Here is an 18,651-nt window from a genome sequence, read left to right on the forward strand (position 1 = left end):
ATACATGTCAAAACTTATAGAATTAACCTTGAGACAACACAGTATATGAACGCTCTTCAGTCACACCTGGAAAATGTCAATTTGTGAAAAATGACAAAAATTCACAAACGCACACCCACACACTAAGAGACAAAAAAGCCATCGGTTGATGTTCGATTTCCCAACAGTTTTTAATCTTCTGAATCAATAAAACGTGTTTTAGTATAATTAACACTGTTGATCGTGTTTGATTGCATTAACAGATCAAAAAATCCAGAAGAGCACATGTTGACGACTGGGACCGTGATTTTCCGTAATAGACATGGAAATGCAATGGCGGAGGGGGAAGGGGGGGGGGGATGCTGTGACGTATCCGATTTAAGTAACAAAAATAGCACAGTTTTGCACCGGTGCCACTGGGCAGTGAGGTAAGCGTTTTAGGACACCAACATTTTCTTGCGTCCATCATTAACCGGATCAATGAAATGCATGTACCCTAGCAAAGTGATTACTTTATTACTGTACATTATTCCACGTGCGTGCAGTGGATATTGTTACAATTTATTAACTTTATAGTAGGATGGCCAATTTAAGTCCAATAACTTGATGAGACGGAACAGAGACAATTAAATTATTCACATTTGTTAAGTTAAGAACCATCCCAGCATCAGTTACATGTAGGCCTACTGGCACTGTGTATGTTACACAATCTATACTGAATCTGTCTTATAAGATACTGAAATATTTGAATGCAAATAACTTTGATTAAGCTGTTGTTTTGAAAAGCATGTAACAAGCTTATTTACACAGAATATTATAAAACAATTTATCAGTGTAAGATATGTGCAAATGACCAAAGTAATAGTTCCAGCACTATAAGGGACACATTCACACATACAATGTGGAGTGCACAGCAGTCACAGATACTGGTAAGTGCATATGTATATGTTATGTACTTGTGACCGATCGTCATCTTAACACAAACACCATAACATGCAGTACGTGGCAGCCATTATTGTGGTTAGCAACAGTTCCAGATTGCACACGCCGCAGCTACTTGAAGTTTGAGGCTTGTGTGAAGGATTTACAGTACTTGAACTGTTATCTTTAATTCCTGTGGTATATCTCAAAGACAAAGTCGTCGTGGAATGCGTGAATTTTGTTGACCTTGGTGTGATACTAGAGGGCGTGGTTTTTGTGGGCGTGGTCCAAGTGGCAGATGATTTTGTGGGCGAGGCCGTCGTCAAATATGATTTTGTAGGCGTGGCCGTGGTCGTAGATGACTTTGTGGGCGTGGTCGTAGATGACTCTGTGGGCGTTTTCGTGGTCGTAGATGACTTTGTGGGCGTGGTCGTGGTCGTGGTCGTAGATGACTCTGAGGGCGTGGTCGTGGTCGTAGATGACTCTGTGGGCGTTTTGGTGGTCGTAGATGACTTTGTGGGCGTGGTCGTGGTTGTAGATACAGCGGAAAGTGTTGTCATTGGTCTGGTACATCCATTTTGGTTACATGTGCAGACTTCGGCTGATGTGGTGTGACTTTGCAGGCCGGTGCCAGTCAAGGAATCCAATGAAAACAACCCAGTCATGGCTGCGTCACTGTCTGTCAATCGTGAACATCCGTCAGCAGATTTACTCGCAGAGCATAACCGCTCCGTCAGCTTCATAGTGACTGTCACCAATGACTTAGTTAAAGAAAGAAATTATAGTGTAAATAAAAGAGCCACTTTAGAACAAACAACTGCTTATCATTTTAGTTAGTTTGTCTGCTTTCTGTAGGAGAAATGGATCAATATGGACTTTGATTGGTGGCAGTACAGTTTATTGTCATTTTTTCGTTTACATTACTGTGTTCCGCTTAATGTACTTCTGAAAATTTATGTTACTGCACCTGCTACATATTCTATATCATAAGAGTCTCAGGCAATGGAATACAAAGCAAAACATATCTATTTATTAATGTGCTTGAAATTTCTTGTTTGTTTGCTGGCTCGTTATTTTGTTAGTTTTTTTTAGTTTGTTTGTTTGTTTATTTTTTTTTTCTTACCATAGACATCGTCCCATCGCCTACAGAGCTCAGACATGACCCGCGGCAGTTGACCGTCTTTGTCTGGGATGGATTCGAAACACAATTTTGGTCCATTTCCCCCAGAAACCAGTTCCCAATAAGTCCTAGGAGTAACTGTACCATGAAGTCGCTGGAGGTATACTCCATGTACTCACATTTGGGACATTCCACTGCTGGAACTTTTGCATAAATAATGGATTAATACCAGTAAATAGATAAATGAAATAATTAATTCAAATTTTTTGTAAACCAATAATAATTAGTTGCCCACACCTTAGCAAAATGAAAGTTTTCAGCAATATTGCACCAAATTTAATGTTTGCGGCAACGAGTTTGCAAGAAAATTTATTGCTGCTTACATTCAGATATATTGCAGCAAATATGCCGTTAATTTGCAAGAAGGAATTGCAGTTTGCAGCAACAGTAGAGCAAATTCGCTGCAAATTTGCAACAGGGCTGATATTTTGCTAAAAAGTATTATAAACAGTTTTTAACTTTGCCTGAGATCTCCCCATGGCTTGGTTCAACCCTAAACTGGTTAACCCTAACCCTAAACCCTAAACTAAATAGGTCCTAATTGAAAGACACCGGAAAATTTGTTACATGTTCAAGATGTTTTCACATATTCATTGTAATTTATTAAGACGCACCGATAAGTTATTGGTGATGCACCTAAACCATGCGGTGGGCATCGAAATCCAAGATGGCGGAGCGAACTGACTGGGGGGTTCACTTACAAAAAAAAAATGACCTCACGTGACTGCCTCTCGACCAATCGGGAAGCGTCAAAATTTATGATCATGCAACACTACTTGCAGCTTGATTGGATTTTAGGGATATGAAATTTCCGTTTACAGTTGATGAGGGGTCCCCTTCATTACATCAATACGTGAATGAGAACATGTGAAAGAACATAAAGCCTCTGTAAATGTTGCTTGTAAATATTACTAATGGGGAAGACCTATAACAGTATGATTAAACAGTTCTAAATGTAATAATAATAAAGATAAAAACCCTACCTTGTGGTAATGTCGCAAGACTCGTGGTATCCACATTACATCGGTCTGAGTTACACACACACAGGCGTCCCTCCATGGCGGTCACAGTTGACACACTGTTCGGGAGGATGTTCTGAATGTCCTCCAGATTAGCCAAGGTCAGATTCATACACCCTTCCTCGACACTGGTCGTTGCTAAGCAACCACGTACCCAGTCACGTGAGTTAACAGAGGAGTTGGTGTCCTAGAGTGATATATATATATATATATATATATATATATATATATATATATATATATATATATATTACAACATGGGTGGTCCACAAGGGGATAAACAGGTAGGTATTACGTGCAAAGCTTCGAGTAATTACCAATTTTCACATCCCCTATTTAATGTTTTTTTAAATCAAATTATTTCTTTACATGTCATTACACAGGGAATTTTACAAGTCAGTGTCACAAACATTTTTTTTTCTGAAACGACCCTTATCTATTAATATTTTGAATAATTAGAAATATAGCACAACTCCTAGCTGCCGAGAAGAGAGAGAGAGCAGGGCCGTAGCCTGAGCAAAATGCCGGGGGGGTGGGGGGTGGGGGCAGTAAGCGGACAGGAGGGGGCGAAGCCCCCGAGGGGGGGGTGTGGGTTGGGATGTCCCCCTCCCATGGTGTGGAAACTGTTTTAAAACTGTATGTATAATACTGCATTCTGGTGCCTTTTAACTGTTATTTATTGCTCAATCAGAAGTCAGAAATTGTAGGTTTATTTTGCCATAAGTACAGTCATTTTTTCAACACAACACGCCAATTGGACTTCATTTCGTAGATTGTCTCAGGATCAGGAATAACGTTTCAAAACAGCCCTCCCAGCTTTGTTGGGCAAACAGTCAGGGTAAACAATAACCTGATAACAGCCTGGGGGATCGCTCCCTAAGGGAGGGTGAGCTTTTTGACATGAACTGAGTTGGCTAAAAACAGTACACCTTTGTAAACATATATATTGAATGATTGTCTAGTGGCCATGAGTGCATTTTCTTACAGAATTGATACCAACTTTGCAATTATTTTTTTTTTACCTTTGCGATTATTATTATTATTATTATTAATTTTTTTGCACCTCAAATCTCAGGGGGGGCAGCTGCCCCTCCCCCTGCCCCCCGGAGGCTACGGCCCTTGAGAGAGAGCAAAACCAGAACGGACTGACTTCACCTCCTCAGCTCTTCCCCAGAAACCCACTGCCACACCAGAGACACTCAGACTTACTGTCTTTGTTAGAGACTGGGAGACCCTCAGATAGTAGCAGGATCCATGGCACTCTCCCCAGCTTGTCGCCGCAGAGGGGTTATCCTCGCACCGCCGGTCGTAATTCCGGTAAAGGTTTTGTGAAAAGGAGTCCAAGTTGTAACCAAATGACTGGCAGATAAGGCACTGAATGGCTGTTCCTAGTTTCGAAAACTTGATAAAGTTAGATAACATGAAAGACTCTCGCTCTTACGCTTCGCCCTCAAGTTTAAGTTTGAGAAAAGGAGGATCAAATAATAGACAACGCTTCTTAAATACTCTTGAAATGTAAATACAACTGGTTGGTTGTGCAAAACATCCATGGATCAGTTGCGCCTCTTCAATTCAACTTTCTATCATATATGTACGATTTAAAGACAAAATCATTACGCCTACATACATACGTACACGTAGCATGAATGTTCGCAAACACATGTAATTTACCTGACTGCACAAAACACAGGAGGACAAACAAGCTTTGACCAATAGAAGCCATGTTGAGACGACTGCACTTTCTACAGTCAACACATAATAATACACCCGGTGTCATTTCATTTGTACGTTTTTGAAAACAGAAAAACGCATGCGCATTTTCGTTACTTCCGCGAAGTGCAATAGTGCAGTGCCTCATTCAAGACGGGGTTTTCAAAAGAAAAAAATGTTTATATATTTGTTCGCTAAAGTGGAAAACCGTTTTTGTTGATCTCAGGTAAAACGTCTGAAGTGAGATTTCGTTGATAAAACGGGTAGACTACTGGTACACTTATAGGTACAAAATAACCGGTTTTTATCACTTTTACAGTTTAGAACCGATGGTTCAAATCTAGACAGCAAAGCGGCTAAATACAAAATACATACACCAACCAACAAATGATAATGATGATGATGATAAAACACAGAGACAAATTTTATAGGCAAGGGACCAAAGCCTTCAAATGCACGAACATACATGTCAAAACTTATAGAAGTAACCTTGAGACAACACAATATATTAACGCACTTCAGTCACACCTGAAAAATGTCAATTTGTGAACATTGGCAAAAATTTACAAACGCACACCCACACACTAAGAGACAACAAGCCATCGGTTGATGTTCGATTTCCCAACAGTTTTTAATCTTCTGAATCGAAAAAACGTGTTTTAGTATAATTAATACTGTTGATCGTGTTTGATTGCATTAGCAGTTTAAAAAATCCAGGAGAGCACATGTTGACGACTGGGACAGTGTTTGTCCGTAATAGACATAATAATAATAATAATTTATTTTTCTATGGCGCATTCCATTAAAAATCTCAATGCGCCTTACAACATTCACTTAAAAGAGCTAAATAACACAATACTAATATAAGAACACATTACAATTTTAAAGGACTAAGAACTAATTTAAAGAACCAATTATTCATATTCTAAAATGATAAGAACCTAAAGTGACAACATTTAAAATTAATCATAAAATTACAGTACACCTTATTAAAAACTAAAATGAACTATATGATATTTACTGATAGGCTATTCTAAAAATATGAGTTTTCAAAAGCTTTTTAAAAGTATTTATGTCACCTGCTGCTCGTATTTCAGAGGGTAAGGTGTTCCAAACTTTGGGTGCATATATCATAAATGCCCTTTCACCGTAAAATTTACCAGCTTTTTTCTCTAAGACACTGTGTTCTAAAAGTAAATGGCTAAAAGTTGAAGACCTGGTAACTCTTCCATGCTGATGTTGCTTCATAAGTTCTGAGATATAAAGTGGTTTATTCTCAGTGACTGCTTTAAAAATGACACATAAAATTTTAAATAAAATTCTCTCTCTTACTGGAAGCCAGTGAAGTTCCATCAAAACAGGTGTTATATGCTCTCGGCTGTTCCATCCCATTTTAGTTACCAGCCTAGCTGCAGAATTTTGAATTAATTGAAGTTTGTTCAGATGATTTTTGCCTAAACCATATAAGAGACTGTTGCAATAATCAAGCTTAGAAGTAATGAAAGCATGGACTAGTTTTTCAGTTGAAGTTTTGTCCAGTAAGTCACGTATCTTACTAATTCGCCAAAGTGAGTATGATGCCGATTTGCAAATTTCAGAGATCCGTCTATCCATAGTTGCATACTGATCAAAGGTGACACCTAAATCTTTCACATAGCTAGATGGATTGATGTTGACACCACCGATACAAAGATCAGATTTCATTGCATTTCCCCTGTCTGGCTTAGACCTTGATGTAAACCATATTAGTTCAGTTTTTCCATCATTTAGTGCTAGCATGTTTGTTTTCATCCAATTTCGGATCTCAACTAGACAAGTTTCTATTGAGGTGATAGCCATGGAGCGATTACTTTCACTTGTGACATAAATTTGAGTGTCATCAGCAAAAATGACAGTGTTGAGACCATGTTTAACTATAATGTCTTCTACTGGTAGCATATACAATGAAAAGAGCAATGGACCTAGCACAGACCCCTGAGGGACACCATACTCTACAATAGTGGGCTCTGATAGCAACGACTCAATTGACACCTTTTGTGTTCAATCTTTTAGATATGAGGTTAACCAATTAAGTGCTAAATCATTTACTCCAAATCGGTACTGTAGTCTGTGCAGAAGTATGTTGTGGTCAATGGTGTCGAATGCAGCAGACAGATCTAAAAGGACTAAAATAACATCTTTTTGTTTGTCTAAAGAAAGCATGATGTCATTATGAACCCTTAGGGGAGCTGTTTCTGTGCTATGTCCTTCTCTATAAGCTGATTGAAACTTGCCATATAGACTGTTTTGAGCTAGATAGTTATTCAGTTGTATACATGCCATTTTCTCAAGAAACTTCCCTAAGAAGGGCAAGTTTGATATTGGTCGATAATTTTTAAACACTTGTTTGCACAGGCCTTGTTTTTTTTTAACAAGGGACATGGAAATTCAAGGGTGGAGGGGGGGGGGGGGGTGATGCTGTGACGTATCGATTAAAGTAACAAAAATAGCACAGCTTTGCATCGGTGCTAATGGACGGTGAGGTAAGCGTTTTAGGATACCAAAATGTTCTTGCGTCCATCATTAACCGGACCAATGAAATGCATGTACCCTAGCAAACTGATTACTTTATTACTGTACATGGTTCCACGTGCGTGCAGTGAATATTGTTATAATTTTTCTTTTTTACTTAATTTGTAGGATGGACAATTTCAGTCCTATAACTTGATGAATCTCTTTTTTGTCAGAATTTGATACCCCCTACTCCTACTAGAAACATTGCTAAAATAATCGTTTTTTTTTTTTCTTGAATTCACGTTCTCTTCGGTTCCTTACCCCGAGTTTGTATTGAGTGGTAGATTGCTTGCGCCCTTCACACGGAACTCACATACCCTACCTGGTATCCCTCCAAAGATATAATATAGGAGCATTAATTTTGAAAAGGTAGATGATAGGCATTAAAAATCGATTTCTGAAAATAATTTCAAAAAGGAAGACAATGGAGCACACATGGTTTCGTACTAATAGGGTGAACAACGCCAACATAAAAAATTTAATAAATGAAAATACTTTTGTTAATAATAATAATAAAAATAATAATTTTTGTTTAAAAAAATCCCATTATGCTCACTTCTAAAATTTTAACCAAGTTAAAAAACAAAGTTACGTAGTAAATTCAAAGTAGTACTCTCAGTTTGGCAGTAATAGGGACTGATGTGTTGAACGGCAACTACACGGACAGACACGGTACCTGTGCATGAATTTGTTTGCAGACACTATTAGATAGGTATTCATTAAATTCCTTCTATTTATTATTATTTTTTGGCTTAGTAAGTATCAGTATTACAATAAAAGAGCAGTATTCATTCCATACATGTACTACGCAAAATAAATATAAAAACCATGTGTCTTTACTACAGTAGCAAGTGTTCTTGCTATTGATTCAGTAGTTTACACGTAGATATATAAAAAAATACATAAAAATATTAAGAAAACAAATAACTAAACATTTCTTCCCAAAGTTAAAGATCATCATCGCCCATATCCATCCTCCCGGGCTCCGCCGTTTCCTCGTCCCGACATTTAGCGTTCTGAAGTTCTCTCCGTATCTCCGGCGTTATCTGGTGGTGTACATGTACACGCAACAGTTCAAATAGTCCCTCTTTCTGTTCGCTAGAAACATCCTGTTTGTATCTCTGTACAAATGTCAAGAAACACTGGTGCCAGAGGACCGGAAGTTCTCGCTGATCTGTCTTGAACCTGGTGTAGAAATTAAAGAACGTGTACTTATTTAAGAAAGTTGCTTCTTGGGCTGCAAGTTCAGGGCAATGGGTAGCCACCATGATAGCTTAAAATGAGGCTGACGGCACTGCGTCGTTTGAAAACAAGACTGAATTTAAAAAACGTGCGTGAACTTCCATTCCTGATTAAAACCCCCTTTTACGTGAAAATTGCAATTACTAAATTATGTATCATTGGTTCAAAATATCAATCTTGCACCTCTTTTTCTTCTTTTTAACACCATTTATTTTCTCATATAAAACCTCTTACATTACCTTAAGAAATGAAAAACCATCGCATCCACCACTCTGTAAGGCAGGGCGTACTTCTTATCAAGAAGAGTCCTTAGAAAAATACTGTTGGCGCCATTGTAGTCCATTTCGGCAATTTTCAAGATGGCGGCGGCGGAGTGAAGCATAGGGATAGAGTGCTTTCCCAACACACTGGACAGAATTATAGCTTCACGAAGAGTGCAGTTACCAGCCTTTATGTAACACAAAATAATAAATTCTACTATCTTACATACATATGTTTCTTTATATAATCATTTTCATTAATTTATATGCCTTCTAATATGTCTATAACAAATGTAAAATCCAAACCTTGTTTTAGAATTGATTAAAATCATTATTTAATATTATAATAAGTGTGTTTTTTTTCTTTTCAATACAGGAAACGTGGGCAGTTTGAGATCTTCAGTCGAAATCTTCATGTAAATCTTTTAATAAAAGCTAATATAGGCTCTTGCAAAAAAAGTTGGAAATATTAAGTAAAATTTCATCTTCACCTCGCACAATGGTAATAAGATCCCCTTGAAAAATGCTGCTGGCTTGAAAAGAGCTTTCTTCAATGCCTGGTAATAAAGCAATTATATCAAGTAACACTTCTCTGGTTTTAAATGTATTCTTCATTCACAATAAAAAAGAAAATATATATATATATATATATATATATATATATATATATATATCAATTCACATAAATCCTACTAAATCTGATATTTCATCTTAAGTGTGAAACAATAATGAGCTTACATCTCCACTTTTGGTTATAATGAAAATTGGTAAAACAGGCTTTTCTTGTCACTAGCATAACGGTGGTAAAAAAAGTTAATAATTTCTTTAGACATTAACATGACTATTTTCACCTGAGGCACATAAACGAGTCAGTCACAAGTTGTAGGTTATGATGAAAGGTTGCACCATTAGATTCAGGGACACAAAAAATTGTTTTGTCTCTTTGAAAACAATTTACTTTTTTATAACACAGAAATCATTTCACATTCTGTCATATTCTTCAACTTGCATTTCAATATGACATCATTCCCAAGTCCTACCATATAAAGATGGAAATTCAGCCGCTTGTACTCTGCAATATCGTCCCGTATCCTTGGCAACAGGACCAGATTGAAGAACCTCTGAGCCATCTTAGCGTTGAGATTGGAGGCAAAGATTCTGGTGGCCTGGTACATGGCAGCTGCAGACCACGTCTCTGGCTCAGTGACATATAGGATCTGTTTGGAGAAGAAATTATCATAATATGAGAAAATGTCACACACTTGATTTTGGGATGTGAGAAGAAAATGTAAATCCAAATGGATCAGTAGCCTTACAAGTAGGGGTTTAAGGATGCTTAAATCTGGGAACTGCCATAAAGTAGATTTAAATCAGAATAAAATGTCTGATATTACCGATGGTAAGGTAAATGGTGAATTTAAATGATGAATTGGCAAACTGTTAATAAGTGCCAGAAAAACTATTTTTTTCTTGATTTCTTTTTCTAGACAGTTATTTTTTTTCATACAACCTACAACCTCAGTTGTTTTTTTTTCGCTTAGCCAAATCACCGTTTTTTGTCAATTTGTTATCCAAATGGTATCAATTTGACTAAAATGAGTCAAATCAAGCCCTTATTGTTTAGCCAAGTTAAGTCATTTTTAGCATTTGGCTAAATTGGCGAGTGTTAGCGCTACCCCAGCTACATCATTTAATTGTGTTAGGTGTGCTTGTGATCAGTAAAAGGTGATTGTGTTTGTTGTGATGATGTCACAGTCACATCACATTACCTGCTCCCAGTTAGCCAGTGCTGGGACAATCTTGAAAGCTTTGGGCAGTTTACCACTCCTGTATCTCTGTAACACCTGTTTGATTTGTTTGTACATGTTCACCACTCTCTCATCTAGCTCTTGTAAATTAACGCTGGCATTATCTGGAAAATATGAAAAAAAAAACAATGTTTTATAATTCACCAAGGGCCCTTGATGCACACATATTGGCTTTACTATGCTTTCAAAAGATTTTTTTATGTGGAAGTTACTGGATGTTTATTTATTGGCTACACTGCAGTTTGTTTCTTCTACTTGAAATTTTATAAGCATTTTATTTATTTATTTTATTGGGTATAAAATACTGAAATGAAGTGGATCACATTAGAGCTATTAGACCTGCTGTAGCCTGGCCTGCTCCATTAGACCTGCAGAGGTCTAGCAATAAAACCAGAGCTGTGAACTAATCCATTTAATGGCAAGTGCTGTAGCAGGGACACCATCAGCAGATTAGTTGGCTCTGCTTTCATGTAGGGTCCCCCATATTTGATCCGTAGATCAGTAAATTGGAGGATCATCTGTTGTGAATGCCCCCAGACAGTGTCAACATGCATGTTCCACATGCTAGTATAATATAAAATATCATAATCCATAAATGCATATTGTGCTAGGTAGTATTGTTATAATATTAGACAAAACTGTGTTGAATGAAACCAGAAAATCCATAGCTCTATTTACCTGACATCTTGGACTGGACTTCTGTCTTTTTCTCAGTGATCTTCTCCTGAATTATGTCTGCCAGAGTTCTCTTCACTGGAGGGTTACTGGACATAAACATCTCTAGAGCTCTCTCATCTTCCTGGTCAACTTCCTACCAATTGCAATAATAATAATAATAATAATAATAATAATAATAATAATAATAATAATAATAATAATATATTACTACTACTACTACTACTAATAATAATAATATTTATCTATAGTCTAAAATCCATATATAAAATGTTCAATAGACTTAACATGGGTAAAATGAACAGAATCAGATGACTAAAATAAATTTTAGGTGGTTAAAATATAAGTTATGAACTAAAGATGTGAACTAAAATGTAATTGAATTGATATTGATTTACTGCATATGTAAAATTAATTTAAAATGTTCAGTAGACTTTACCTAAAAAAGAGACAAGTACTAAAAAAGTCAGGCCCCGGTTTCACCTTAAGTTAGGTTCCCTGGCTAAAAACTTTATTACTAACATGACAAGTCACATGAACACAGTACAATGACTTACCACGTGTTCATACTCTGCCTCATTCCCAGACAAACTGTCGTCATCATCTTCAGAATCAGAGTCTGCCTTTGATGGCCCTGAACCCAGTGATACGCTTTTAGGCTTCTCTTTCTTTCGTCTAATTTGAGGGACCAGACATTACAAATACACATATCAAATTGATATAAAGAAGAGTAAGAATATAGCATATAGTTAACTTAGGGTGCTTTCCCAGAGATTTAGATCGATCTAAAGATTAAGTTTTAGATCGACCTAACTCCCTGGGGGTTAACGCAGTCAGCCGAGCGGGCACCATAGTTAATTACCCCCTTACAGCTTTTAGTAGGCGGGACAGACGCTTAAGCCGGCCAAGCTGACAGTAATCTAGTGAGACTTCCCACTGGGATAGATCGATCTAAAAATCTATGGAAATGGGGTGTTAGACTTTATCCCAATAAATTAGCAGGCACAGACCAAACAATTTCTTACAGAACATTGTCTCAATGGTAATACAAGTACTTTACTCTGAAGTTGGCTGTACTTTGAGAAACTACTAAGGCATTGTTTTTTTTTTTTTTTTTTTTTTTTTTGTTATTATTTAATATAATATTTGTTTTAATGTATAATAATAACTATTATTATTATAATTTAAGAAATAGGAATGTTAAGGGCAGAAAATATTACCTGACTCCATATTCCTCCTCCATTTCCTCCTGCTGTAGCCTGGCCTGCTCCAAAATCTTCTTAGATAATTTGTCATCTACAAACTAAACGAAATGCCCCTAAATTGTCTGTTCATTCGTAATTAAATATCTTCAGACGTTCTGCGCTGTCTTAACTGTCACGAGAAACAAATACGGCTATGACTATATCACATATAATATCAACTTTAACTCACTGTGCTAGAGCTAGAATTAGTCCCAATTACTATACAACTAAGTAACAAAATACAGATCACATGTAGTCTATGTGTACAAGCATTTAACTTAGATTTTACATGTGTGTACTTAGCACTGGTCTCACATTACATTACACGGGTTACCTCGTCATCTTTGTCTTTTCTGTCGCGTTTCTTCTCTCGTCCTGGCTCTCTAACCGACTTATCCTCCGTCATTTGATCACCGAGAGGAGCATTTCGCCCTTCTGCTCTGCCAAATCTGGCTTTTTTGCTCTTCCCCATCTTCTCCAACACGTGTGCTCTCTATGAAATGGAGGTAAGATATGCAGGAAGAGAGGAAACTGGCTGCATTACATGGTCGTACCTCCACAAACCACTACATTCCAACTTGGGTCATCTCACTTGGATCGGGTATACTTCAGTGAGAATAGGGGCCTATGTTTTAAAAATAAACCCAAAACAATCTTATCCTCTGGGTTTTGAATACTCAAGGCACTGGATAATCTGAAAAAGAACAATTAATAAATAAGCACTTGCACGCAAACACGCAAAAAATTCTTAGCGGTCTCATCGAGTTTGTTTTTTGTTTGGATTTCATAGCTTTTATTGGATACATACATAAAGTGTTAAGGTGCGCGTAGTGTAATGTAAAAGATGTATTGAAAGATGGAAGTTTAGTACACGTAAACTAATTATCCTGTGACCCATTTAAAACTAGGTCAATGGCAACAGCCTGGTACCACATCAGGCGTTCTCGATCTGCTGATTAACGGGGACTTTAAATTCCTACGATCTGCTGCAAGATGGATGCCCCGAGCTTTAAGGAAGTCGTCACCCTCTTACTGAAAGTGATCTGGGAGTTCATCCACGCCGGGTTCCGCCTTATTGTCCCGTATCCAAAGAAGAATATCAGCGGGGAGATCGTCTTGGTGACGGGATCTGCTCACGGCATAGGGAGAGAACTAGCCTTGAGCTTCGCCCGCTACGGGGCCACCTTGGTGCTGTGGGACGTAAACAAGGTACATATTTAACTTGGTTTAATAGTTTGCCGTATAGTGTATTGTATGGAACTTTCTGGGGTGTGTAGCATAGTACATCAATCATGGGCATATAACTTTATTAGTGTGTATGTGGGTGTGTGTAGATGTGGGGGGGGGGGGGGGGGGCGCAGGGGGAGAACTGGAGACACGTGCAGTGAGTAGAAGCTGGACTTATAAATAGTAGCAGTGCATGTACGTGATAGGCTACTGACTGAGCAATGTTATAAAACTGTAATCATGTTTTTGTATGAGAATAAAAATACCGGTCATTTCATGCACATTAATTGTGCCCTGGATAATTAAACTGCGGTTGCTACATCCTGGTTATGCAATTAAGCGATTTAAACTTTTTGAAAAAAAAAACTTGTAGGAAAAAACGACAATCACACAGACCTATTAATGTTATAAATTAATTTGCACCAATTAATTATTATCAGGATGGAAATGAGGCTACAGCTGATGAGGTGCGTAAACAAGGAGGCACGGCTCACGCGTATCTGTGTGACGTCAGCAACACTGATGACGTAAAGCGTGTTGCTGAGAGGGTGAGGAGGGACGTGGGAGACGTCACAATACTGGTGAACAATGCAGGTATATCAGTAGACTTACTACTTCATATTCTAATAAATATTATATAATCAGGCTTCATTCAAGAAGAACATTTTATTACTATTTTTTACAAAAATTATTTTGAACAGCATTGCATCAGTTCAAAATGTTTTAATTATTAAATGAGTTTTCTCACTAAGAATACGTTTATGGTGATTAAGGTGCAATGGTTTCATTTTATTTTGCTTCATTGTATTTTGTGTGTGTGATTTAAAAGAGGTTACTGTGAATGTTTGAAAACCTAACAATTCACTATAAAATGTCAGACATACACTGTATTTCTATTACATTCTAATTGCACCTTTTTATTTATTTATTTATTTATTTATTTTTTACACAAGACAATAAATTTACAGAAGAGCTATCTTTGACTGATGAGAAAATTAAAATGCATGTACTGTGGAATGTCAGAAAAATAATACAGTTTAGCATAAAAGTTCTTATATATATCTACATTTCAGGAATACTGCATGGGTTAGATCTCCTCCAACTAACTGATCAACAAATTAGAAAGACTATAGAGATTAACACTATGGCACATTTTTGGGTTGGTGATAGCCTCTCTTTTGTAAAAACTTAAATTTCTGCTCTCTCTTTTCAGCCTGATTTTTCTGTGTTTGCTCTAGAATTTTGTTTTCTTTTAACAGAAAAAAATGTATTTTTATTAAAGTGAATAGTGGACTGGCTATTTTTATATTTTGTATTTCTTTTGTATTTGCTTGAGACTGAGTTATTCAATTAAAATTTTTATGAAAAAAATTTGAAATTTTAAAGGTTTCCTTGTTCTGTTATTTTCCTTTGAAAAACGGCTTTATATTTTTTTACAATGTCTCATGTTGCTTGCAGTCTATGGTGGTGAAGTTTTAAGTTGATTTTGCTGAAAACAAAAACTTTTAACTTTGTTTTATTTTAATTTATTTGTACCACTAGGCATGTCAGTTTGACTTTTCACTGATTTGTTACAAAACAATTTGTTTTTTTGAAGTTACCTGGTTTACATTGTCTTATGATAATTAATTATGTTTTAACAAAGCAACATTGAATATTTTTGTATTTTTCAGACTGTGAGGGAATTTCTACCAAAAATGCTTGAATTTGACCATGGTCACATAGTGACTATATCATCAATGTCTGGGTTTTATGGGGCGTCTTACTTAGTGGATTACAGGTGGGTCCAGTTGGGTTTTTTTCTTTCTTTCTTTCTTTCTTTCTTTATTTATTTATTCTGGAAACACCTGGATATGGTAACACTTGCCAGTTTCTTTCTTTCCACCTCTCTCAAACACACAAAAATACACCTCTCTCTCTCACACACACACACACACACACACACCTCTTTCTTTACCTAGAGGGAGATGAAGAAAGGGTTATAAAAGCTGAAACCAAAAAACTCTGCATATCTTCTTGGTGTCACTAATACTGCTAATAATTTCTGCATTGCTTTTCCTTCACTGTAGCACCTCAAAGTATGCCGTCCGAGGTTTCACAGAGGCCTTGGCGGAGGAGATCAGAAGATTGGGGAAGACTCAAATAAAAACAACGACAGTGTTCCCCATGTTTGTGGACACAGGACTCGTAACAGGAATTGATCAGAGGTGAGTACATATAGTATATTAATAAATATAAAATGAACAGAGAAATGGATAGGTGGATAATAGATTTCTAAATCAGCAGGTGACTAAACAAATTAATTAATAAAAGATGAATTATTTTATCTGTAAAATAAATTGATAGATCAGCTTGATTGAACAATAAATTGTAAATAAAAAGATAAATAGATGAGTAGATGAGTAAAAGTTGAATACTAGGAAAGAGGGCAAAATGTTTTTCTCCTTGAAATATTCTAAATCTGTAAGAGAAAGAGAAAGTTGAGTATTTTGCTGCATTTTACATTTGACTAAAAGGGTGGTTTTTGTATTCATGGGTCAAGAACTACACCAGTATGTATTAACTTTCATATACAGTATAAGTATGTATGTATATATATAGGTATGTATGTATATATAACTTGTTATAAATTGTTCTTTAATTCAGGTTTGAAAAACAATTAACCCCACAGCAAGTGGCTAAAGCCACAGTCAGCGGAGTTCTGAGAAACAGATTACACGTCTTTGTGCCTAGAAAATGTGACTTCACTGCAAGATTAAAAATGTAAGTATTGTGTTGTTATAATAATATATATTATAATTATATTTTTATTGTTATTATCTACCAAATAGATTATTTTTCTGTCAGTTGGTTTGTTAGGAACTGACCTTACTCAAAACATTCTGGACTGATTCTCATACAAGTGTCTGGATGGGTCAGAAATAGGGTAACTTTAAATAAAAATATTTTTATGATCCCCTTATTAATAAATTAGTTAAGTAATCAAAATTGAGTTGCCTTGTTGGAGCTTTGTGCTCGCTGTTTTTTATTATTGTTCATTTTATTGCTTTTTAAAATATTTTTCATTAGTTTGTCCTTGGAAGGCACGTGTAGCTCACTTGAGTTAAAATTGTGATAGATGTCAGCCTTCTTGATCTGTAAAGAAGTTAAAGATAAGGCCAAGTTAGGTGGTATTTTAGACAAAAAAAAAGAAAAAACAATTCTGAGACAAGTGGATGAACTTATTTTCTCATGAAAAAGTGTAGAATTTTAGAAACCCACATTCTCAGTGTCAGTTTTTTCTTTGTCAAAATTTGACTTTTAAATTTAAAAAATGTACTTGTACACATTTAACATATTTGTTTTTTATTCCAGGTTCTTACCTACAAAAGTTATTAATTTACTCATTGATTTTGGAAACAGCAAAATTCAGCTGCAAGAAAAAAAGTCAAAATGACATCACTAGCGGAGGTCGCAATCAAGAAAAACGAAAAATAACTGAGGGTTAATGGAAGATGAAAGCGAATCTTTAATGCGATTTTTGTTATCTGGAATTGCCCATTTACTTTTCAATGTCATGCTAGATTCTTTACATATAACCTTTTATTCTGATTTTTTAAAGTAACTGCCCACTGAACTTATTTAATTGTTATATCGCTTCATATCTAAGACATTATGTATTTTAATTTACCTTCATGATCAACGATCTCCTTTTGTACAAATTAATCCAATTAGGAAAAAAAGAAAATTAATTATTTAAACGTGTTTTCGTAGGCAATCAAAGTCATTTTATAGTACAAGTTACAGCGCTTATATAACTAAATTGGAAAAAAAAACATCTGTGCAATAACTAGTATGCATGTAACGGTATTTTTAATTGATTTAGTGACGGTACATAAAAGTTTATACTGATCTACAAACTGTCACAAACTTATTTTATGATTTAAACATTTGTATATTATTTATATTATAAAGCTGACATATGTATATTCACAATAAAGAATTTTGTATTCAGAAGGTGTTCAGGGTAATTGTGTATGCTTAGTGATCCAGACTTGAGCTTTTACCACAATTTACGTAAGGTGTTTGGTTCTACAATAAATCTTCAGAGTTTTTTTTTTTTTTTTTTTTTTTTTATATAAAACCCCGGGCCCATGTCTGTGATCCCTTTTAAACAGCATTACCAAAGCAAGCTACATTGTACGTTATGTGTTTGTGTTGCGCACGCGGCGATGCTCGCGTTCGCGCATCACATATGTGTAACTGTATTGATAAGTAATCCATAGATCACGTGATAGAGTGAAAATCAAGAGAGCATGGGCTCTCCATTGGTCAATGAGTTCAGTACTGTTTGGGGTACTTTTCTATATATTCTCTTATCTGAGGTGCCTTATCAGAAGTCGTAACCTTATTGAACTAGATCGTCTGGGGCATGTGGAGCGGTATATCAAGGACCTGAAGTCAAGGACGGGACAATACGGGGCTGCATTGTATATTTGTCTGTTTTTAAAAAAGGTTAGACACCACCAATTTAAAGGGGGGGGAGGGGGTGCTGGAAAAAGTGCATCTTTTACCATGAAACTTTCGTGTACATTGATTAAAATTCTAATTTAATTACATTTTCATCAGAGGGGTCTTTTTCTCAACATAAGTGGTGATTCGTTTGAAGCCTCCCCCCCTCCGGTTCCGGGCCGTGAGCTCCCCTTGAAAGAGATTATTTGACACCAAGGCGATAGTGGACGCAACTAACATTTGCGCGTGTCACGAAAACCACATAGCTCACTGACTAAAAAAAAATTAGTGAACCATTAACTGTACTGAGTAGTGAACCATTAATTGTACTGATAGTCTTCG

General features: G+C 36.3%; 2 protein-coding genes across 3 annotated transcripts; one reads left to right on the forward strand and one right to left on the reverse strand.

Annotated features, from left to right (window-relative positions):
* Nucleotides 1-471: 471 nt before the first annotated feature.
* LOC106179586 (uncharacterized) lies at nt 472-13,275 on the reverse strand. The gene is made up of 14 exons (XM_013563298.2): nt 12,926-13,275; nt 12,568-12,650; nt 11,905-12,022; nt 11,351-11,483; nt 10,634-10,776; nt 9,905-10,081; nt 9,356-9,421; nt 8,844-9,052; nt 8,314-8,547; nt 4,771-4,952; nt 4,309-4,487; nt 3,064-3,286; nt 2,024-2,223; nt 472-1,661 (listed from the first exon to the last, which is right to left on the reverse strand). The coding sequence occupies exons 1-14, from the start codon at nt 13,061-13,063 to the stop codon at nt 954-956; spliced, it is 2,793 nt and encodes a 930-aa protein (XP_013418752.2). The 5' UTR covers nt 13,064-13,275; the 3' UTR covers nt 472-953.
* Nucleotides 13,184-17,814, forward strand: LOC106172694 (17-beta-hydroxysteroid dehydrogenase 13-like). Of its 2 annotated transcripts, XM_087018912.1 has the most exons (8): nt 13,184-13,202; nt 13,500-13,800; nt 14,259-14,412; nt 14,892-14,977; nt 15,492-15,598; nt 15,888-16,025; nt 16,465-16,581; nt 17,173-17,814. In XM_087018912.1, the coding sequence occupies exons 2-8, from the start codon at nt 13,585-13,587 to the stop codon at nt 17,252-17,254; spliced, it is 900 nt and encodes a 299-aa protein (XP_086875038.1). In that variant the 5' UTR covers nt 13,184-13,202; nt 13,500-13,584; the 3' UTR covers nt 17,255-17,814. The 2 variants fall into 2 exon arrangements, with proteins under 2 accessions (XP_086875038.1, XP_013408959.2); XM_013553505.2 differs by lacking the exon at nt 13,184-13,202 and having other exon boundaries at nt 13,396-13,800.
* The last annotated feature ends 837 nt before the right edge of the window (nt 17,815-18,651 follow it).

The sequence above is a fragment of the Lingula anatina genome, chromosome 8 (assembly GCF_051362555.1).
Source record: "Lingula anatina isolate TDL-2025a chromosome 8, LinAna3.0, whole genome shotgun sequence".
Lineage (NCBI taxonomy): Eukaryota > Metazoa > Brachiopoda > Lingulata > Lingulida > Lingulidae > Lingula > Lingula anatina.

Coding starts and splice junctions, on each gene's coding strand:
- LOC106172694 (XM_087018912.1), top strand. CDS start 13,585: ATGGATGCCCCGAGCTTTAAGGAAGTCGTCACCCTCTTACTGAAAGTG. Junction 16,026..16,464: donor GTAACAGGAATTGATCAGAG/GTGAGTACATAT, acceptor TCTTTAATTCAG/GTTTGAAAAACAATTAACCC. Junction 16,582..17,172: donor TTCACTGCAAGATTAAAAAT/GTAAGTATTGTG, acceptor TTTTTATTCCAG/GTTCTTACCTACAAAAGTTA.
- LOC106179586 (XM_013563298.2), bottom strand. CDS start 13,063: ATGGGGAAGAGCAAAAAAGCCAGATTTGGCAGAGCAGAAGGGCGAAAT. Junction 12,023..12,567: donor GAGGAGGAATATGGAGTCAG/GTAATATTTTCT, acceptor CCCTCAAATTAG/ACGAAAGAAAGAGAAGCCTA. Junction 10,777..11,350: donor AGTCCAGTCCAAGATGTCAG/GTAAATAGAGCT, acceptor CATATTTTCCAG/ATAATGCCAGCGTTAATTTA.